General features: G+C 39.2%; 1 protein-coding gene across 1 annotated transcript in view; it reads right to left on the bottom strand.

Moving 5' to 3' along the window:
- Positions 1-2,374: 2,374 nt before the first annotated feature.
- Positions 2,375-23,570, bottom strand: part of TRANK1 (tetratricopeptide repeat and ankyrin repeat containing 1) — a 39,132-nt gene continuing 17,936 nt past the window's right edge. Inside the window, exons 12-23 of the mRNA XM_009994994.1 lie at positions 19,466-22,342; positions 18,673-18,872; positions 18,078-18,215; positions 16,562-16,702; positions 15,763-15,919; positions 15,107-15,195; positions 12,862-12,965; positions 10,741-10,873; positions 9,732-9,877; positions 5,352-8,428; positions 3,711-3,812; positions 2,375-2,484 (exon numbers count right to left, since the gene is read on the bottom strand). Of these exons, the coding sequence (XP_009993296.1) occupies positions 2,375-2,484; positions 3,711-3,812; positions 5,352-8,428; positions 9,732-9,877; positions 10,741-10,873; positions 12,862-12,965; positions 15,107-15,195; positions 15,763-15,919; positions 16,562-16,702; positions 18,078-18,215; positions 18,673-18,872; positions 19,466-22,342 (7,274 nt within the window). The remainder of the gene's footprint in view (positions 2,485-3,710; positions 3,813-5,351; positions 8,429-9,731; positions 9,878-10,740; positions 10,874-12,861; positions 12,966-15,106; positions 15,196-15,762; positions 15,920-16,561; positions 16,703-18,077; positions 18,216-18,672; positions 18,873-19,465; positions 22,343-23,570) is intronic.

The following is a 23,570-nucleotide window of genomic DNA, read 5'->3' on the forward strand; positions in this document are numbered from 1 at the left end:
ATTGTCATCTTTGAGACCACACCCCTGTCTTCCAACTACAGTATACAGTTTGTTCCTGTTCATTTAGGTGTCATTTTTGTACCACCAAGAACAGAGACTTTAATCACCAGTTTTTGTACTTTGGAAGCCTTTTCTAAATGCTTTTCCAGTCAACATGGCTTAGACAGGCAGAAGTGGGTGGATTAGCTTGACAGCCTGCATCCACTACTCAGCTACAAGGTGCAACATGCATCTTGCACATAGCAAGGCAACTGTCATGGGTCTTAAGCCCTTTGAGTCAAAGGCATTAGCTGGTGTGAGACTGCTGAAGTTACCACCAGGGGTGAGAAGGATTTTTAAATAAAGGGAAAAAAACCCCCAAAACCACAAGCATATCTCTATTTATGTATATATCTGATATCTAATTAATGCACACAGATCGTTATTATTTTAAGAGACTGCCATGGAAAAGAAAGATGAATTTACACATACCACCATAGGGAAAAAAAAAACCTTTAATGCACAGAGTTTGGAGTCCAGATCCAACTAGATTTCCCATCTCTGCTTGAACACTACTGAAATCTTGGCCTAGTATAGCTCTGAAACTAGTATAAGCCCTGGAATTTGAATTGCCAATACTTCCAGCTAGGAGTCAATAGTTCACATGCTTTTCAAGTAAGTTCCATCTGGGAGTGCTGACTCAAAGTCAGAGAATAACCAATGGTTTGTATTGAACCACAGCAAGGAAGGGTATGCGAGGTGAAGTTCTTGATGCAATATAACTCCTTGTTTGTGTTCTCTTTGCTTGGTGTTTTGCAATCATGTTTTTAAAGCTTCATTTTTTCCTTAGAGATAAAGTATGATCACTAGATCTTTAAAGTGTGGCCAGCAAGGATTTTTAAATTGTACTTGTCTTTAAAAACTTTAGGTGGCATTTACTACCACAAATGTACATACTCAAGCTGAGAAACTTACCAGGAAAATTTTTTGGAGTAACCTTAAATCCAAAATACATATCACTATAGTAAACAAGGAAATTGTATTAATAATCTAACTTCCCTAACTCATTATTTGTATATACTGAAAGTGACTAGCATTAGACTTCATCAATGTACTATTTTAAACTACTTTAAGCAACGAGGCTTCTTTAAGACACAGCACTTAGTGAAGAGTTTTCTGGCAGACAACAGCAATTACAATGCAATAGATAACCATTAGTCCTGCCCACGTTGCTCCATTCTACAGCAGCATTTCATTTTTACCCATGTAAAATGTCCCACTTCCATGACATTGAGGGTAATAAAACGTTAAGCTTTTGGCAAAAGGTAATTATCAAAACAATTTGTTATGTATACAAAGTGGCTCACTTTTCAAGACAAAATACTCCAACAACTAAATAATATTCTACCTAATTATGTTTAACATTCAAACACATTAATTTTAAATGTTGCTAAAGGAGACTAGAGTACACTGGAGGCAGTGAAATCCCAGAAGTAAACCAGCATTGGTATGAACTGATATTCTGGACCCAACCTGTAAATCTCACTCAGGCCATTGGTCACATACGGCTTTCAGAAAGCATTCAAAAAATAAGACAAGACCAAGTGATTTGACAAATCTTACAGGTTTTATAAAAACTTTTACACATTACAAAAAGTCTTTTAACAATTAAAACTTACAAAACATTTAAAATGCACAGTACTCTTTTAAAGAAAGATTATCTATTTCAATATGTACAGATGACATTTTATATCAAAACTTGATCAAATAGAAGAAATCCGTAACTTTTGTATCTATCTGATTAGAAGTATGTACACTGTAAAAATAGGAATGTTTGTAGAAATTACTGTTTCTGTCTATAAAAATAGAAAATAGGTAAGTACCTCACCTGAAGACTCAAAAATTTCTAGACAAAAGACTACTCAGAACACAGCAGGCTTACAATGGTAACCCAAGAACACTGATTAAAACCTTTTAAAATCAGAGGAACTACCCTTCAATTTTTTTGGAGCATTCCACCTCAGAAAGTGATGGTGTAAATTAACAGGGAAGAAGACAAAGATGACTGAGTGGAAAAATACCCCTGAGATAAGGCAAAACCAATTATTTTTTCCTACTTGTTTCTTTGGCTTTTTTTTTTTTACTTTCAAGCTACCACATAGATTTGAAAAGAAATCTGTCCTGTCATAGGTTTTAACAATTATATCATCACCATATAAACAATTGTTCTGACATAATACAAGTGATAAAAAGACACTAGCATAAGTTGCTCTTTTTCTTCAGACTCTTCGCATTTCTGACCCCATCACTCTATTTTTCTTTTTAACAATTTTTTTTATTCTAACATTCGATTGTTAACAACACAGAGTAACAACCTGAGTATTTTTTCTAATTATCATTTCCCCCATCTTCCTTTTTTTCTGGAGGGTTTTTTATTGACAAGTTCTTCAAAAGCCATGCTTTCATCTTCCACTTCGTTTTCCAAGTCTCTTTCATGCACACAGCCTACATTAAAAACAATTAATTAATGCAGAATGAAAAACCCCAACACCTTCTCCTCTTAATAACACGACAAGCTATGTCTTTGCTATTTTATATGTCAGCAATATACCTTAATGTGTGCGTAATCATTTTCTAGAAGTATCTGGCTTAATATGACATTGTGCTTCAGAGCTTCACTAGGAAGCAGAGACTGCTAAGCCACCTACTGCAGTAGTAATTAATTTTTACACTGAAAATCTGTTTCTATTATTAGTGCTTTTGCCTTTAAGAACTACATCTCTCCTCTCTCAAGGTTCAGATTCAGCAGACTATACTTTTGCTTACCAACTTTAAAGACAGACTATAATGTTGCTTGTGAGACTATGACAGCACTCCCATGTAGTCTTTTCAGCTACTTTATTGAAACAGGAAGGTGTATCACAAAGCCTTTATCAGCATCAAATTCTCTAAAATAGAGCTACTTTAATGCTTTACATATAGTACAGTCTGTAAGCCTGATCATTTCATTGCTGCTTTTTTATGCAATTGTTACAATCCCCACTACCTAAATACAAACTTAAATATAGAGGTAGGCACAATGAAGTCTTAAAACTTGTCCTCAGAAGTCTGTGATGCAGTAGACTGCACTGATGTACTGCTACTCCTGGTGTGAAACCAAGTGAAACAGAAGTGAAAATAAAGGAAAATCCACTGCACCTAGTATTTTTCCACAGAACTCTTAAAAGCAAGTGAAGGATTGGTTTTGTTAAGAAGCTGGTTTCCAAGAACTGGGATCCAGGCTATCCATAAATGCACTGTCACAGCAAGAGTTAAGAAACAGCACTATCTTACTGGTGAAAATAAAGACAGTTTCACTTCTGTCTTCCCTGACCAAGTTTCTATCCTGAAGACTGCACCTGAGCTATAGTTACATGTGGATGTGCAGTTGCATGTGTGCGCACACTTTACGCAGGCTGGGATCCACTGAGGGCCAGAGGAGAAGGCTCACTCCATTTTGGCCACCCCGCAACCAGCTTTGAGGCTCATGCTCTGTTTTGGAGAGCCACAGAGGAAAGACTGGTTAACTCATGTCTTCCAGAGTGCCCCTATGGAGGTGCTGGTTTCTTGTTGCCTAGGTGGTAAGCGAATATCCACAACACTACTAACTTGGAGACTAAATGATCCTAAGAGACTATTCCAGAACAGTCTCCTCCAGGGGGCACAGAAACCTGTGTAATTTGAAAACATACCTTCTTCTTTTATCCTATGAGAGTCCATCTTCTTCAGCCACTTACAAGCCTCATCAATGGTGGCAACCAATTTGTTAGCATGTTTGGTTATTATTTCTTCCGCTGAAACAGAGCACAATTAACATTATGTGAGAACACGAGCTGAGAGATGGGACAGCAGTTAAAAGCAAAGCACAAAATGAAGTTACAACGCAGCTCTCTGGATGATGACACTGCACAGCAAGAAGCCTCAGTCACCAATGATCTCATGTGCAGGCAAATTCACAACTGGGGATGAAGATGCTCTATGTATTGCTCCCTATTCCAATCAACATTACTAGCATTGTCATAGGAGAAGCTCTCCATCCTTGTTGCTGTCCCTTTGAAGGTACACCGGAAACTCCTGAAAACATTCTGGTTTATGTATTTTTGGGTACTGAAGTTCCTGGCATTCATTAACCCACTGAAACTATGTAAGTCAAACACTGTGTAAGTGTTGCAGCCCTTGCTTAACTGCACCATTAAGGACTTGAAAAATGCTTGAAAAAAAGCAAGAGAAATGTAATCTCAAAGGCAAATAACTTCTGTAAATATATTTTCACTCAGTAGAAGAACAAGGTAACATTCATCAAGCATTTGTCATAACTAAATAAACTATTACCTCATTAAGGCTACTACATTTATTATATTAATTACTATAATGGTTTATTGAGCAGAAAAGCAACTAAATTATAAGGAAAACCTTATGGACTTCATCCATATATATAAAAGCTTTCCACTAGGAATAAAAGGTTACACATGAAAATCACAACCTGCTAATTTAATGTATTTTACTGATAAGGGCTGATGAACACATCAATTATAGTTTTGTGTTACTGTCAGACATCACAGGCAAACTGACAGCTCAACAGAGTTGGTGGGTTTCTACAACTAAAGCCAGAAACAATGTTTTGATTGAAGATGTCATTTTCCCACAGCAAGTATCCCAAACAGTTTCACTCCTAGGCCACTCATTCAGTGATTTAATTTTGCTTGTGAAAATCAGCATAGAAAAATACTTAAAGCCTGGGAGGGGATCAAATATAAGCATATGCATCTCTTAAGCACCTTAATTTACAGGACTTTGTAATACCAGGGCTGCCTTTGACTGCGCGACACCCCACAGATTTGTAGTTAAGTATCCACTTCAGACCCAGAAAAATTACTAGTTCAAGGGTGGACTAGCCAGATATCCTTAACCAAAGACTCCCATCTACTCAGACACTCTGCTCCTGTATACCCAAATTATTATGGCTGGCAGAACTAAAGCAAATAGGAAATAGTGGAAAAATTAGTAACAATTACTTGGTCTAATATAATGGGTTTCTCTAAGACTGTATAAATGCAGAGAACACAACATGTCTGACTGTCTAGTTAAAATTTACTACTTACTAAAATTAACCACTATTCACTTTATCTGTACTGATGTATTATTTTTGGAAGAGGGGATAATGTATTTGCTAATATGTTCAAGCATCTCAGCTTCTCTTTTCCTCAGCTACCTGAAATACCTGGAAATACCTTTCTCTTGACCACATTAAGATTTTCAAATAGAGCTCTGTCAGGTCTAGCAGTTTGGCCTCAAATGAAAAATTATTAAAAAGAAAGCTGGAAAGGTCCTACCTTTAGCCCAGGCTTTTCTCTCATAGATTTCCTCTACTGCATCTGAAATCTTCTTAATATTCTCTTGGATTTTTCTCTGGCGTAAGTTGGAACCTTCTTTATATGCTAAATGGTCTTGGGTGTAAGTCTGTTCCCTAATGGCCTCCACTACTTCCAGACCATCATGTATTATCGGATCTATCTGTCTTCTGAAAAAGTCAGCATAGTATTTGTAGGCAGCATCATTATTCCTGTGTTTCTCTGTGTTTCTGTGCTCTAAGTAAGCATCACTGGCCACTGAAATTGCATTGCCTTCTGCATGCAATTTTTGTTCCCCACCAACTTCTGTTGGTGTCACAGCTTCAGAAGTGTCTGCCTCCATGCTTTCTGACCGGCTGAAATAGTTCTCAGAGGTCTGATTAAATTTGTCTCCACAGAGGTCACACTGGGTTTGGTCAATATCTGCTTTTTTGAAGATCTCCGATAAGAACTCCTCTCCTTCCATTGCAACAAGCTCAGCTTTGGAGCAGGCTTTCCTTTTCCACTTCATGCACAGAGAAACGAAATGGAAGACACGACGCAGCTGGCGTTGAGCGGATGCTTTCTGTTCCTGTTTCTGCTGCTTGCTGAGTGCAATCACTTCCAGGGGATCCTTTTGGTCCTCTAAGCAATGAACCCTTCCAAGTTCCTTTTCTAGCTCATCAGTGTATTCAGTCTTATCCAAAGAGGTCATAAACCTGTCAAGGTTTATCCGTTCATACAGGATGCCCCGTATGGGTGGATGCCCCTGAGTGTACACAGAGTCCCACCTCCATCGGCAGTCAACTAAGTGCTCTTCATCACGCTCTGCCAGAAGCTCTTGCAGGCCTGCAGCAATTTCTCTTATATGTGTAGCACCACTCACTTGCTCCACAATCCTCAGCAATCTTCCAGGCACTTTAGAGGGAGAGTCTTTTCTCATTGATTTCAGCATTGCTTTGATTTCAGAGAATTGCTGGCCTAAGAGGAATCTATATTTAGAATTCTGCACCTGGTCAGCATTCAGTAACATCACTAAGCACAGCACTACAGTTCGCTCAGCCTCCCCTGAAGTTATGCAATCATGATTCTCAAAAGCATCCAGAAGGACAGTGAAATTTCCATTAACTCCACACAAAACTTCTGCTAGGTAACAGAGATGAAATCGGAAAGTTTGTACAGATACATATGGATCCCTTGGTCTATACTCCTGTATAATTGAAAAAGTGTCTTTAACTTCTCTGTTACGGTCCTTGCTTCTGAACAAAAACTCCCAGTAGTGAATGAGAGCAATGTAACTCTTTGGAAAGCAGAGAGTCATGTTCTTGCAGAGACGCATCAGGACAGCACAACAGAGGATATACTGGAATTCCAACAACATCACTGTATTTCCTATGCTTGGAATCAGGTATCTCGTGCATTTCTTGATGAGGACATTCATGAAACGGAAAAAAAACCTTTTACAGTTTTCTGGGTTCTTATGAACATAGAATTGCTCCAGTGAATTTTCAAGAAGTCGAATGAAGCACAAGTGTGTTCTCCCTGCATTTTCAACATTTTTGTCAGGTAGCAACATCCCATGTCTGCCCTCTATTCCTTTGACCTTTCCCCCTTGGCCTTTACTCTTTGTGGAGTTTTTTACCTTTGACAAAGCAAAGCTTAGCTCTTTGTTATAATCATCCTCTTCCTTAAAAAGAAGTTCCTCAAATTCTTCAGGATATCCCGAGGATAAGATGAAAACTTGCATGACATGTAGCCACAAGTCAGTTGATTCTCTTCTAGCTGCAGTGTCTTCATTTTCAAACTTAAATGTGATGTAGTCCTTCAATGCTGCTCTACAGGGTTTGGAAATAAAGTTACTGAATTCCAGTATTTCTTTGCATGCCTTTGGGTTCTCAGACAGTATTCTCAAGTGAAAATGACAAGGAAAAAACATGTCTATGAGAGCTTTGCAGGATGCATCTTTTTCAGCAGTCAAAATGTCCTCAAAGCTTTTGCAATGATACAGCAGCTCTTTAGGGAAAGTGTGCATGGCCTCCAAGAGCAGTCCATTTATTGCCACCAGATGCATTTTACAATGCACTATTGTCCTTGCTTCATGGCGCAACAAGGGCTTATGGTAACCTCTGCAGTTTTTATCTTCACAGTTCAAACCAGCAATGAACTTCATACAAATATCAGGGTAATGCTTGTTCAGCAACTCCTGGGTGATAGAGCACAACCTGCTTAACAAGTGCTGCCTCAAAGCTGATTTTACCTCCTCTGTGCTTACTGAGAAATCACCTTTTGTCTTCCTCTCTTTGAGATTTGGCTTGTCTGACAAAAACCTGAGAATGGGCTCAGCTTCATTTTGAGACACCTGGCAACTGTCACCTGTTGGGACAATCCCAAAATAGGCAAAGCATGACTTCACCATATCTTTCTCAGCATTGGTGGCTGCTTTCTTCAAGCTCCTGACCAGACTTAGAAGAGCCATTAAGCCACGCACTGCCATGAAGAGGATGTCCTGGCTAGGAGCACTGCAGCGAGATAATTCAAAAAGAGCTTCAACTGCACCAGCAGAATGATTCAGAGATAGGAACCGGCAGTACGCACTACGCAGCTTTGTGTAGTCTGCCTTCAGAACTCCCTGCAAAAACACAGCCTCAGCAATGCCAGACTTCTGCTCAGTTTGTTCACAAAGTTCCAGAGCTTCTCTTAGGATGACCTCTGTGGCAGCCAGGTCCGATTCCGAGCAGCAATTCACACTGGCACGAGCTGCAGTGAGCAAACATGACGCGCGAAACTCTTTTACAGCTGTGAGGTTGGCTGCCTCCAGAGCAAACCCGTGTTGTTTCATTAATTTTGCAGCTTCTTCCTCTCGACCTTCCCTTTTCAGTAAGTCTGCTGTTTGGTGTAAACATCCACGGGACTTCAGAAACTCAAGCTGATCCTCTATATCAAGTTTTGAAAGGACTCGCATCATTTCCTCAGTTCTGTTCATACTCAGGTACTTTGCAGCTGCTTCCAAATACAGCTGATTTGCTGTACATGACAGTTTGGAAACCATTTGCCCTTTTGCATTTAGCATCTCTTCATATCTGAAATAATAGATACATCAATTTACTACCATAGATGAGTAACCTAGACAAAAACCACTGCATTTTTAGAAAGCCTCCAAAACATTAAACAAAGAGCTGCCCCCAGAAGCCCTTCCTTCAAAAGGGCCAACTATTGCCAGTGATACATCTGTCTTAGTTATTAATTATTGGCTGATTTTTAAGATACTGTCTAAGTGAGTCTGGTAAAAGTATTCTCTCCTGCATGCTGACAATGAGTAATTTTTTTCCTGATGGGTGAGCAGACTATCATTAGCCTTTTATGATAATCTTTTCATGATAAAGGTGGGAGTGCAAATTTTGTACCTATGCTGATGAATTTGCATGAATGAGTTGGAGAGGCTGATTTAAAAAATTGTTATTTGGTAAGGTGACTTAAATGCTTAAACTTTTAACTCCAACTATCTCTACATATCAAACAAGTTTTAGTCTTTCAACAAGCAGTTGCCATTATAAGAGATACATCACAAAGGATTTCAGTGAACATGTGTAACTGCAGGCCTTGCAGGAATTCTCACTGGTGTATATACTCTTTAAAAGCCAATCAGTTTAGATGTAATGGAAGATGTGGCCAATTAATGAACTGTTTTTGCAAGAATATGAGGATGAGGTCACAGGGATGGTGCCAGGTACAAAGTTCTGTCAAAAAGATACTAATAAAATCAGTTTATCAAGCACAGCGTGAGGCAGTTCTTAAATGCTCTGAGACAGCACAGGGGAGATGGTATGGAAAAGTTAATCTTAGAGACTGGGACCTAGAATCTGTTGGAGAGGCAGAGCTAGTTGGTTGTTACAATTACTTAATTCATTACTTAATTAATTCTTTGCTCTTAAGCTGGAGATATTAAGACAAATGGTTCATTTGCCACAATGACTGCTGCATGATGCATCACACATCTAATGGTTATACTCCTACAGAAAAGAAGTGTCTAAATCGATTGCAATTTCACCCTTAAAAGAGAAGTATTTAATATTTCTATTAAATGCATTTGTCATATTTACCTTGATAATCTAGTTCAGAGGACTGGCTGAAGATGGACTTGCGTGACTAGTAACAGAGATTAGAAAAAATTCCTGGGAAAATGAAGCTAGTCATTGTTCCAGCTACGAATGCAGTAGAATAATTACCCAAGTGAGAATTCTAATAAAGTTAATTTAACTTAATTATAACACAAAGTCACCAGCCAAAACTCTTGTAAAAAGATCTATGGTGAGCAAGCTGTATTATGTTGAATTTGGAAATGGAAAACGGAATTACATTCCAATATGGTCTTCGAAGACATACCTTTCAACTGCCTTTGCTGCTTCTTCATAGAGTTGTTCTTGACAATACATTTTAATTGCCAAATCAAACCCCTCAATTTCTTCATAACATTCACATGCTTCTTTGTAGCACTGGCTTTTCTGATAGTAAACTGCAGCATCTTTCATCTGCAATGCAGAAGTTAGTAATGAAACCACAGTGCTGTAAACAGTCAAAAGTACATTAATAGAATAAATTTAGTAATTCCATCATGTAGGTGTCTCACAGAGAAGCACACTAACAAAATGTTAGCAAAGTATATGAATGTAATCAAATACATATGAAAACCAATCATTACAACTCTGATTTTTTAAAACCCTCAAAATATGTGTCCAAAAAAGTAGAATGTAAAACCAAAGAGGATTTTTACAAAATTATACATGATTTCCAAAATACTTTTTATTCACCTGGTTCTGTTAAAAAACACCACACACACTTCTGTTGACTTGCAAATTTATCAGAATCTACAGGATTAAAACAGTTATTGCTGCAGAATGGGAACCGTAACATTATATCTTAAACTTTAAGTATTTGGGAACAATCACTTTACTTTTTTTAGTGGAAATGCACTGAAACTAAAATGTTAAATATCCTCATACACTTAGAAAATTGTTAGTACCATACTCAACCCTTGCAAGTTTCAAGGTTCCATTCAGATGGCTGCAATCAGTGAAATTTCAGCATCAGAGTATTGAAAGAAGAAACAGCTTAAGTATCATAAAGTGAGTCAAACTTTGTAGTCAGACTACAAAGCAGAAATGACTGATGGCAACATCTGAGGAAAGCCAAAGAAATAAACCTAGACCATGTGATTTCATCATTGTTCTCTTCATTCCTCATCTGGCTCTTCTGTGACAAATGAACTGCCCAGCTTAAAGAGCTGTTTTAGTTCAGCTAATACCACATCACAGAAAAATACAATTAAGAGTCACATGAGAAGAAACATATCTGTAGGAAAAGAAAAAAAATGATAGTTTCAAGGATTTAGTACCTTTCCTAACTTTTTACACAGTTCTGCACAAAGCCGGAACTCCTTTGATTGAAACAGACATTTTAGTGATAACTTTGGTTCTCCACATTCCAAGTAAGTTTTAGCCAAAGTCAAATATTCCATCTGTTTTTCCCTGTAGAAAGTAAGAGAAAATTACTGCTTGCATCCAAATTAAGTTTAGGGTCACATGATCAGTGACTGAATCCTACCAGCACTCACATCATGTGTTCTTCATACATAACTTGATGAAATACTTTCAGTTAGGTTAGAACCATACAGAGCATTTCAGGTTATAGAGCACACAGGAATCTTATTTATGATTCATACACCAGCATTAATACTCCTACTAAAAACCTCACCACTTTCACAGCTTCATTATTACATATGTTCTGTCAACTTAACATAACCCAATTTACCAAATTTCTCCCCAAGCTTTATCCAGTTGATGAGCAGCTCAGCTTACAGCCAACTGAAAAAACTCTTCAGTCCCATCAACAAATTCTCTGATTAGGAAATTTTATGAGTGTCCTTATACTTCTAAGTCAGGGCCACTAATATGAAACAGGCTATCAAGAAAGGTAAAAACCTTTATTAAGTACAGTAATAACATTTCTCCAGACCTTCACTCTCTTCCCTTCAGTGCTAGCTTCCTCTGCTCTAGTAATTTCTTACCCACTCTAGCTTTCAGCCCAGCATGAACAGGAATTAATTCACTTACATCTAGAGTCCTCCCCATAAAGTTTTTTCCTCTCTTATTTGAGACAAGTCCCAGTTTTTTAGCCTCTTCAGGAAACTGCAAACTTTCTTACCAGTCAAACCCCTGAGCTATTTTGCCCACCTGACAGCAGCAACTAAAGCATTAATCTCAAAGTCTGTCCATTCAAAACTGTCCTTGGTTTCAGATCTAGTCTTGCTTGTTTAATTTAGATTAACACTAATTTTACCTCAAAGCTCACTTTTTGTTAGCAGCTCTTCTTCCCCAATGAACACCACCATTCCTTCTGTGTCAGGTGAATATGCAGTGGTATTAACTGGAGTTGAGCACTGCCAGTGGCATAGGCTCTTCTATCTATATCGTAGAATATAAGGCCTCCTGAGGTAATGCAAATCCTGTTGCTTTTCTGTCACATAACCAGTAAGCCCTCTGAAGGGCCACATTTGGTTTGGACAGGCTAGGGCATACAGTTGCATTCACTACTTCCTGAAGGGAGCAGTGCCCCAGATCCCATTGGAGCTGTGCTAGGATCTGCCAGCCACAAAGATGTGAAGGCACCTCACTTGCGTGGTTCTCACAGAATCACAGAATGGTAGAGATTGGAAAGGAACCTTTGAAGATCATCTAGTCCAATCCCCTTGCTAAAGCAGGATCTCCTAGAGTAGATCACACAGGAACATGTCCAGACAGGTTTTGAATGTCTTCAGAGAAAGAGACTCCACAGCCTCTTCGCGCAGCTTGTTCCAGTGCTCTGTTACCTTCATAACAAAGCTTTTCCTTATTTTTTGGTTAAACCTCCTGTGTTCCAGTTTGTGGCCACTACCCCTTGTCCTGTCACTAGACACCACTGAGAAGAGTTTGGTACCATCCTCCTGATAACTACCCTTTAGATACCTATAAGCACCGACAGTCTCCTCCAGGCTAAACAGACCCAGGTCTCTCAGCCTTTTCTCGTATGGTAGATGCTCCAGTCCCCTGATTATCTTAGCACCTCTGTGCTAGACTCTCTCTGCTGGTTACTTGTCCTTCATGAACTGAGGAGCCCAGAATTTGACACAGTACTCCAGACGTGGCCTCACCAGTGCAGAATAGGGGGTGAGGATAACCTCTCTCAACCTGCTGGCCATATTCTTTCTTCTTAACGCACCCCAGGATGCCACTGGCCCTCCTGACTCAGAGGGCACGTTGTTAGCTCATCATCATCCTGTTGTTCAACTGGACTCCCAGGTCCTCTCGCCCAGAGCTGCTCTCCAGCAGGTCAGCCTACAGTGCTACATGGAGTTCTTCTTCCCCAGATGCAGTACTCCAATGTCTCCAGTCCAGTCCTACAACTGTGGTGGGAACTGCACACGCCTGGGAGGTCTGGCACCGCAGAATGACATTCGCTTGTCTGCATTTACACTTACCTGGGACTGCTTTTCTTTGAATGCACTTTCAGAACAGCATCATGTGCCAGGGCCAGTTTTGACTTGTCAGCTGCTCCTCCCCTCTGGTAACATTTGGCTGCCACCTGGAGTGAAATCATACACCATTCACACACGTGCATCCAGCCCGTGACTTATCACATAAAAGCAACACTCAGTTTTACAGTCACTTTAATGGAAAACAAAGACTGTTAGGGTGCCTAGAAGAAGGAAAATGTTAAACATTGCAGTATATATTTAGGACAAAAATAAAAGCTTTAAAGTCAGTCCACACATGACAATCACAATTAGAATTTTAATTACAATGTTATACATGGAAGTAGTAAAAGCAAATTACCTAGTAGGCTGATAGAACTGCACATGCAATTTGCATGATGGCCTAAACCATTAACTGGCAAGTCACCAGGCATCTACCACACACATTCTAAGAATAAAAGCTGGGAAAACCAATATGTGCAAGGCTACATTGAAAAACATAGAACATTTATTCATGCTTTTACTGTGATAAACTGTGAAAAATCTTTCTGCAATAAACTACAGTGGAACAGTGGGAGTCACTATGCTCCTAGCCAGGTGTGCTTCATTATCACCTCGCTCATTCTGGAACACTATTATTTCATACAAAAACTGTACAATGCTATTAGCAAAAAATGGAAGTTTTTCTTCTGCCAAAAATCTTATTTCACAGAAGCAGAATATCTGAAGTTGGAAGGGAAGACCCTAAAATTAAACCATATGGCTAAGAGTGTCATCCAGACAGGCTCAGTGCTGTGATCACTTCCCTGGGAAGCCTGTTCCAGTGGCCAATCACTATCTTAGTGAAGAGCCTTTTCCTAATGTTCAATCTGAACTTCCCCTGAGGCAACTTCATTCCCTTTCCTTGTATCCTATCGCAGGTCAGCACCTCCTGCTGCCCTCCTTGAGGAAGCTGGTGGACTGCAATACAGTCACCCCTCAGTCTTCTCTTCTCCAAGCTGCACAAGCCAAGTGACCTCAAGTCTTCCACTTACGTCTTGCTCTCGACATAGTTCAACATCCTGGTCACCTTTCTCTGGACACACTCTAATAGTCTGCTGTCCTTACACTGAGGCACCCAAAACTGCAACACAGTACTTGAGGTGGGGCCACACCACCACAGTGTAGAGTGGGACAATCACCTCCCTCAACCAACTAGCTATGGTGTGCTTGATGCAGCCCAGGACATGGTTGGCCCGTTATACTGCCAAGACATACTGTTGACTCATACTCTCCCCATATCCAAGGACTAAGATTTGCTGGCATTTTTTCTCCTATTGTCAATAATTTGTAACTCAACTACTTTGTGGTCATTGTGATTGAGCCACTAATCGCACTTCATCCACAAGTCCCTCTTTTCATACAAACAACAAAACTAGGAGGGCACCTTTCCTAGTTGGGTCCCTTAGTACCTGCACCAAGAAGTTAACTTCAGTGTGATCCAGAAATACCCTGGACCTGTTTGTGTCCACTGTATGATATTCCCAACTGACATCTGGGAAGCTAAAACCACCCCTAAGGACAAGAGCATTTGATCTAAAGATACCCCTCAAGTCCTTGTAGAATAATTCATTGGTGTCATCCTGGCTGGGTTTTGCTTCCATTCCATTAACTGTCAACCCATATCTGGATTGTATTCACTTCAGGAAATAAAATACTGTAAAATCTTCATGCTCTTTAAATAGTAAGGGAATGAACCTATCATTTTGCTACTGTTTCTGTAGTTTTCTTAGTGTTCCCTTGGTTCTTCACATGCTGATTTTTGTATCCATCCCTCATTACTGTTCAAAAAAACATAAAAGATATGAGATCATCACCCAAATCAGTAAACTTCCAAGAAATGTTTTCATTTTCCTACAGTAATGTGTAATGATACTGTCAAGCACATGGTTCAGTTTCACAAATTCGAGTCAATTCCAGTTGTTGATAATAATTGCCTTTTCCAGCCACCTTTCATGTGCATTAAAATGTTTTTGCCTCATTGGACTGCAAACTTCTGAGCAGTGAATTACAGACAAAAGGCTCAATCTCTCTGCTTACATCTTGCAAGTTGTTTACAAACAGTCTGCAGACACAAAACTACAAATCACAAACTAAAATACACTGCTACAGAGCAACTGAAGCTTACAGATAATCTCTTAGATGCAAAAAATAAATAAAAATGTTTTGGAATAAACAAGAATCCTTATTTCAGATAAATACATGCTCCTACCTCCCAAAACTGATGTTTAGCATAGTAGTCTCCCTGTGCAATCCATTCTTCTGGAGTCGACGTCTTAGCAAACATGCTGTCATCTAGGTCTACAAGGTCAGGCACAATAATTTTGTGTTAGAATGGATAAACCACAGAAAACACTGAGGAACCAAAACTAAGCATTAATATCTCATGATGTTCCAAGCATTTAATGATTTGTGCTCACACCAGTAATGGTAATTCTGAGTCAAAAACATTTTATCCCTCTCAATCAGCACTGAAAATCAACACGTTTGGTTTGGTTTTGAAAGACCTCTAAAAATTGTGCTTGCTTTTTGGATATAACTTTGAGTAAATCTGATGTCTTTATAGGAACCTAATTGTTTTATTTTATAAATCTCTTTTAGCTGGGATGGTTTTCTGTGAACAGTCAGTGCGGGAAAAATTATACTAATGAATTAGCAATTAAGTTATATATAAACATGTGTCACTGATCTTTAGAGCCAAAAGAAATGAGGCAATAAAATCAAGGGAAAGTTACAAGGGCAGTTATCATTGCACTCTGTTACAGAGACCAAGGAATTTAACCTTCTTTATTACAGCCTAAAAGCAAGAAAGCATGAGTATGCTGTCCTGTATGACAGTCTTTCAAGAAAATTTAAGGATAACTTAACCTTGCTTTTCATCTGCTTTGACAACTTCAACCAATCCTCTTTTGATGAAATACGTGAAAGCTGGAGCCCTTTTATCACTGTCTTCATCAAAGATCCACAGGTTGACCCTGGCTCTTGTAATGGCAGTATACAATTGCTTCAGTTCTCCATTCAGCATCTGAAGCAAAAGAAAAAAAAAAACAATACACCAACACACCAAAATAAAATTAAATTAAATGCCAGAGGGGCTAAACTGTTAGAAATAAACTCTACAGTTATAAGAAAACAGCAAATACACACAAAATTTATAACAAATAAGAAAGTATCTTTCAGTAAGCAGGTCAAAATATTAAATATGTGATTTTGCATTCACAGAAGTCTTTGTACAGCTAATTTGCATGCAACTAGTGCTACAGCAAATCTAGCAGTGGGAGGTATGACAGTCCATTTTCCTTCTAATACTTGCGCATACAATTATTCATTTTTTGCCATACAATCTTTAAATTATCTGACTAGATTCTTAGAAGTTTCCTTAATTTGAAGGTAGTGATACTGATAGTGCTGAGACTAAAGTAATAATAAATATTAACAAGCTGATTTACTATTTATTTTAACCACAGCTGTTCTGTTAATACACCTAAAAGTCTATCACATGTAGTTTTTGTTCTCTTATCAAATTACTTTAGCAAAATACCTCTATCTTTCAAAAAAACTGGTTATATTACACAAATGTGTAAACTTTAAGTATATCTTGAATAAATTTCCCTGCTTCTAAGATTTTAGTTTATCCTTCCTATTCCCAGTGTTACAAAAAACTCACCTTGTACATTTCCAAATTGAAAGGAGCTCTCTTCTGCATACCAGTAGCATCCTCTAAAGGCATTTCAATTAACACTTTGCTTCCTACTTGAACATCTGAATCAGGAGTATAAGAAGAAATTATCTTCCATTCTTTGCTAGCCTAAAATGTCAGGAGAATGAGGTTTAATTATATGCATCAACTGCTGCTGCACATATATGCAAAAAATAAAGGTCATATGTTGTGATCAACCAAGACACCCACAACTGAAGAAGGCTCAGACAAGATGGGTGAGAAAACCAGTATTATCTCAGGGAATAATGTCAAGAATGACCACCAATTTTTCATCAAGTAAACTGAACTCACAGAATCACAGAATACATTGGCTTGCAAGGGACCTTTAAAGGTCATCTAGTCCAAGCCACCTGCAGTAAGCAAGGACCTCTAACTAGACCAGGTTGCTCAGAGCCCCATCAAGCTTGACCTTGAATGTCCCCAGAGATAGGGCCTCCACTACATCTCTGGGCAACATGTTCCAGTGTTTCACCACCTTCTTAGTAAAGAACTTCTTCCTAATGTCTAATCTAAATCTACCATGCTCTAGTTTAAGACCTCAGTTTTCCTTCAACACATTTGTGGTTCTCAGCATATGAAAACCACATCTGAGACACCATTTTGAGGGCTAGAAGCAGAGGAGATCTGCAACAGAGATGTTCACACTGAATGTTTAATTGCAGAGCAGCTCAGTCGTGGGCATTCTTGAGTCTCTGCAGGCATGTTCAGTAAGGATGCTGCCTACTCTCTGGTTGAGGGGGTGGGAAGGGATGGTTCCCTGATGCTTCAGCAACAAGGCTGCTGTGGTCAACCACTCTTTACAAGGAGTCTCAAGAATCACACCCCTGCCAGGTCTGCAGTTACAGGAAACCCTGGAGAGACAGGGTCTGACCTCCCCAGAGAACCACCAAGGGGGAAAAGGGAGTATGTAAGAAATACAAAACAACAAAGTCTTCTTTATCCAATACCATTCTATGGGTGATGGTCTCCACTACAAACTGTGAGACTTTCCCAAGTTGCCTGACAACTCCTGAACTAGACCAGAATGAGTTTTCTGGAGCTGAACTGTGGATGGCTACAGAGCAGGTTCCCCACCCTTGCCCCCAGACACAAACAAACTCTTTATTCTAAACATAATTGTTCTACTAAGCTCTTAATTTAAAAAAAAAAAAATACCCCCAAATAAAAATGCAACATCATTCTGCTTAATTTTGTCTGGAGCTGGCAAATTTTTTCCAGCCCATGAACTAGCAGACCAAAAAAGCTGTGCTGTGAACAGAGTCTTGCTGCAAAGCAGGGTGTCTAAGGTGCTTCTCTGGGACCTGGAATCCCAGTATAAGGTAAGGAATATGAGTGATGGCATGTCTCCCCACCAACTACTCTGACCTAAACAGGGAACAGCCAGGAGGAACATACTGTAAGCTAGCAGAGTAGTAAAATCAGCTGAAGAAAAAAATGCAGAAAATGGCTAAGAATTAAATACCTCTGAGTCTGTGAAGAAGTTGTAAAGGAGAACATCATCAAATTCCAAGCCTTTTGCTTCATAAATTGTCAGTACAAGTGCTAAACTGAGTTCCTCGGGTAACTTCTCCTTGGAAGTTTCATTTGCCACTAATACCACCTGTCATAAAATACATTATTAGTAAGAACAACAACAAAAAAAGTAACAGCTGCATAGAGAAAGCACACAAACATGTCATGGCAACACTAGAGCCTTCTCAAAACCAGTCAACATTTAATACAGACAACCAGTAAAGTCCACAAAAAAGGTCACAAAGCTGCCACTAGAAGACTGACAAATGTGTGGCATGTGCAGACAGTTGTAGATCTGGTGTAAAAAAACTTGGGAGTTAGAAAGGAACAAGACAGGCAACATGTGAAGCAAAAAAGCACAGAGAGCTAGACATGTATTAGGAAGAAATGGAAACCAACACAAAGTGTCTAAGTTTAAGAAGCATAATTTATCAGTGAGATACAAAGGCTTAATAAAGAAAGTTGTGGGCAGTCCATATAAAATGATAATTTAGCAAAAGAGCTAGCAGACTCTTCAAAACACATATACCTAAGGGAAAGCAAACCTGATGTGCTCCAAATTCAATGGGTTGTGTTTTCCTTCTGTTGCCTCTCAGCAGAATTGCTAAGTCACTAATGCTGCAGGACTCCAAGACTGTTGGTTTTGGCCCATCAAAGAGCCCACGGTCCTTAGGAAGACGATCAAAAGATTCTGGGAAATAATGCTGTAGCAAATCAACCACTCCAGATGCTAAAGAGAGAATACCTGCAAAAAGCCAAATACAGTTTTAAACTGCAGTCTGACTGTCTAGTACCCTCTCACAAACACACTTTCACAGGAGTTTTTTTAGAATTCCCAAATTAAAAGATATCATGACAAAAAGCCCTAGTCAGAGAAAAGAGCAGCTGCAAGGTATACTTTATGTTCCTGTTATGTTTTGAGTGGACTCATGCTTGGGCCTGTAAAGACCAGAAGAAAGCATGCTACAGAGGCTTGGCAGACTACACATAAAAAAAGGTCCTAAATGAGAAAGAACTATGAAAAGCAGAAGTAGCAAACCAATCCTGCAAAGTCTAGCAGTTTGGGGATGGGACAACAGAAACGGGTATGATTATTTGTTAAGTTTTTCTTCAAACAGTCAAAACATGCAGTAATCATGAGTGTTCAAAAATGACAATTTAAAAAACTTTCATTCTTAGTTCTCCAGTTGAGATGTCAAAATACAGAATTTGCATGTCAGAAAAAAGCTGACCAGCTGATCTTTTAAAAAAACAGGCTGCTTAAAGATGCTTTGAATTGAACAGTAAAGAACTTCAATTGTTAGTGACATCAGATCATAAATAAATTTGTCACTCTACCTGAATGGGACCTGTAGTTCTGGTACAACTGATATATCCTTTTTGGTTTTCTAACACGCTGCTTCTTGTTCATGGAGTTCTTGCTTGCATAATGAAACAGTGATCTCAGGTCACTAAAACGAAAAGCAACTCCCTTCATTATGCTCTGGGCAGTGTCACCAGTTAGAAACATGGCATTAGGGTCATTAATGCATTTCATTAACAGTGCTAGCTCAGCCTGGGTGAAATCCTGGATCTCATCACCATAAAACTCATGGATGGACCACGGCAGCTCCTTAAGCTTTGAGAGCCTTTGAGATAAATTATACAGCAAATCTTCTTCATCAAAGTAACCTCTCTGTGATCGTATCTGCTGATAAAGACAAAAGAGGTGATAGATTTCACTCCTGTCTTCTGTGAAGTTCGGTGATCTCTTTCGGCCTAGCTTTTTGTACTGCTCCTCAGTAAGTTTACCCCCAGAGCAATTCAGTGCCTCGAAAGAGCCTTTCAGAAATGATTTTATTTCTTTCCAAACCAGTGCTGGTTTATAAGAGCTTTTGCCTTTTATCATTCTTGGCCATATTTCATTTGCAAATACATCATAAGTCACAAAAATCCGTGGATCACTTTCCTTAGAGTATGCATCTGCAGCTCCTTCATCATCGCCGTGTTCTGCTTCAATGTTACCTTCTTCATCCTCATCTTGCCAGTTTGGTACCACCAAGTCTTCCTGAGGACTCCAACCAACAATGGTTCTTTTAAGGCTTCCATCTTCATTTCTTGGAAAAAATGGGTCAGGCATGGATGCATCCAGTAACAGCAACAACTGCTTGGAAGTGACAAACAGCGGAAAATTCTCATCCTTAACATCTTGTAGCTTGTGAACATTTGGTTCCAGAGACCTAAAGTGACTGGTTATCTTAGAAGACTTGCTTAGTTCAATGAAATTCTTCTGAACTTCTTGGCACAAGACAGGATTTTTTGTCACAAATATCTGGTGCAGGTGCTCCAGCCTGTTAGATGCTTCTGGGCTATGCATTTGGTCATCTTCACAGTCATCACATGAAGTAGTTTCCACAGCAGCTGGACCTGCAGAAACCTTTTCATCCTCACTGTCATCATCTTGCTCATCGCTCACCTGCTCCTCACTCGAATCATCACTGTCTCGTTTTAGTTCACTCTTCTCTTTCTCCAGCCTAGCTTTTTCAGCCTCACTACACTGTCTTTGCTGCCATGTTTGTCTCTCCAGCAGAGGACCATTTGCCAGGGTGGATTTTTCCCAGTATGAATAGAATTTCTTCCAAAGCCTATACAAGCAGCAAGTCGTTTTCCCTGTCCCGCTCCGCCCAATTAAAATGATTGGTTCCATGGGCTTTGGGTTGAGATCAATTACTGCATACTCCAACTCCCCAACTCGGAAAGGGTATTCAACAGAAGAATGTACATCATTTATAATGTTAAGTGCCATGTTAGTACTGAAGCTGTGAAATTTCATTATATTGTATTCCAATTCTGCTGCACTAGCTGGAGGGCAATACTCAGGTGTGGTACGTTCTTTTGTCTTTTCTGCCTCCGAGTCTTCAACATAACAACGTGGAACACGTTTCTGTGTTGTCACGTTATGGTTCTGCTGTCCTTCATTTATGCCCTTCAGCTTTTTCCTCAAGATGCAGGATAAACCACGTTTGTAGGAAATACATATATTTTCTAGGACACGGTTCAGCTTACAGTGGTCAAGAACAATGGCCCAAATTCTGATTATTTCTGTGTAAACTCTACCCGATTTTTCTGGAAGACTTTTTGTCTGTTCTGTCTCCATTATCTTTTCTGCACTCTCACTGCAACGAGGAGAAAAGTCAATTGCAAGTTCCCATAGCATTCTTGCACCTTTGTCCAACTTGGATTCATACAGCTGGATATCAGTATTCAAGTGTTTCAGTGGCTTCTGAAGGCCTTTGGTCCATTCCCCATTGCCAAGCCGCTTAATTGCCATTATAGTTTTAGTTTTCAGATAATGTGGCACAGCTTTGCTGCCCAATGTCTTCAGCATTTCAGGAGTGCACTCGATTTCCCAGGTCATGTTATCAAACTCCTGCACATATGCCTCAATATCCTGAATCTTCACCTTCTCTTCCTCTGGTTCTTCCTTCTCTCCATTAGGCGGGGCCATACTAAACTTCTGTGCCTCCTTCTCTCTCTCCCAATCATCCCCTTTTCCTTCAGGATAAGCTATGCTTCCACAAGGTTGCAAGGACTCACTTCTTCCTTCTTCCACATTATTTTGAGCTGAAGATGGCTTTTGTACCAGGGGGTGATCCTTTCTTAGGGTGTCAGTCAATTTCAGTTGCTGAATTAAAGCTGTGATTGCTTTCACTAGACTTTCCTGCAGTGTTAAAGGCCTATTTACTCCTTCTGTTTCCTGCTTCCCCAGATGAGCTTTTTTTGTCCTTAGAGAACATGGGGGTTTTAAATCATTATGCACTGTGTTGCCAGATGGTGCCTTTAATGAGGACCCAGATGAAGAATGTCCCGTGCTCTTTGGCTGTGAAATCTCAGAAGCTGAAGTGTGTTTAGATGTTTTAACTGACTGCCCTGCTACATCCTGCCGGTGTCTCCTTTTCCCCAGTGCATTATTCCAAGCAAGCAGCAGTGGGTCTTTTTTTTTAATTCTATACCTTACATCTCTTCCTAATTTGTTTTTTATGTTAAAGTTAACATCAAATTTTGCCAGTGACTCCATTATTCTCTTAGTATGTTTTGATAATCCTTTCTGAAAAATAACATGCATCACTGTATTTCCATCATCATCTTGTATGTTTGGATTAAGGTATGGGAAGTCAGAAGGTCTTGACGAAAAGAGACCAAGTAGATAGTCCAGGATGTTTAAACCGGTGTCATCTGAAAGCAAGAGAACAAATGAAAAAACAATCACTTGCTTTGCTTCTCTGTCCTTGAACAGACAGGCTTGTTTTTGTCTGTCTGCTGGGTATAATCAGCAAAAGGCCTCTGCTGGCTTAAAAGGCATTTTATCTAGTCTTATGTGGGGGGAGAAGACAGGCTGTTCTCCACAACAAGGCTGCTTTGTAGGTCAACAATTTTTAACACTTGTTTTCTGCAGCTATTAAACAAAAAACAATTTGCTTTCAAAGGAAAAAAAAAACACACAACTAGAACAGTCTACATTTCATTTTGTAAAACATGCTTATTTGAAATGGGTCAAAAGCGAGCTTTTCTAGTATCCAACAATGTAATGGCAGCAAAGGTTTAGAAGTCCTTAGTACTACAATTGTTCCTGTAGCACCCATCAGTTCAATTCCTTTTTTTAACCTCCAGGTGCAGGCAGCTTCATTCATCTTCCCACATCAGTCCTGATTGCTACCGGAGGTAGGCCGGTCACTGGCCATCTGGACAAGCAGCAGCTCTGGATACTGCTCTGCAATCATTTGGTTCATTTTAATATGTCACCCAGAAGTAATCTGCTGCAGATAACTTTGGTTTACTAAAATAATCTCTGGCAAATCACAATTATTTCCTGATATGAGATCCCTAGAGCAATTTTCTACAAAATAGGATTAGTCCAATATCTCACTGGGGGGGAAAAAATATTATGCTGCTTTCTGGATTTAATCCAAGTAATATATGTGATTTAAAACAGAAGATATATGAGAAGCATTTCTTTGCTAACTGTACAATAGTGACACACAAAAATCATTGTAAACAAATTTCACTTTAAAAAAATTTACACAGGGAAAAATACTTAAAAGATATTGTCATTGGACTTTTTAATCTTTCTATTTAAAATTTACAACTGGCAGTATCTATGCTTTTAATCTCTCCAAAGCTATTAAATGAAATGTGTGTGCTTTAAAGATAAATAAATTCAGGGGTTTTAATTATTTTAATCCTTCAAGTTAAAAAAATGGACTTTTTTAAAATTTAAAACCAAGCCTGACTTTGCAGCTTAGTTTGATAATTCATCTGAACTGCTTACATTTTTATGTAAGCCCTACAGTCCCCTCTCTCAATCCTCCTCTGAATAAAACTTAGCTTGATTTACAGCTAACAAAAATGAGGGAACAGATTTTAGGTGCCACTGTAGGATTTCCTTCCTTGCTTGCTGCCACTG

The sequence above is a fragment of the Chaetura pelagica genome, unplaced genomic scaffold (assembly GCF_000747805.2).
Source record: "Chaetura pelagica isolate M959 unplaced genomic scaffold, ChaPel_1.0 scaffold43, whole genome shotgun sequence".
NCBI lineage: Eukaryota > Metazoa > Chordata > Aves > Apodiformes > Apodidae > Chaetura > Chaetura pelagica.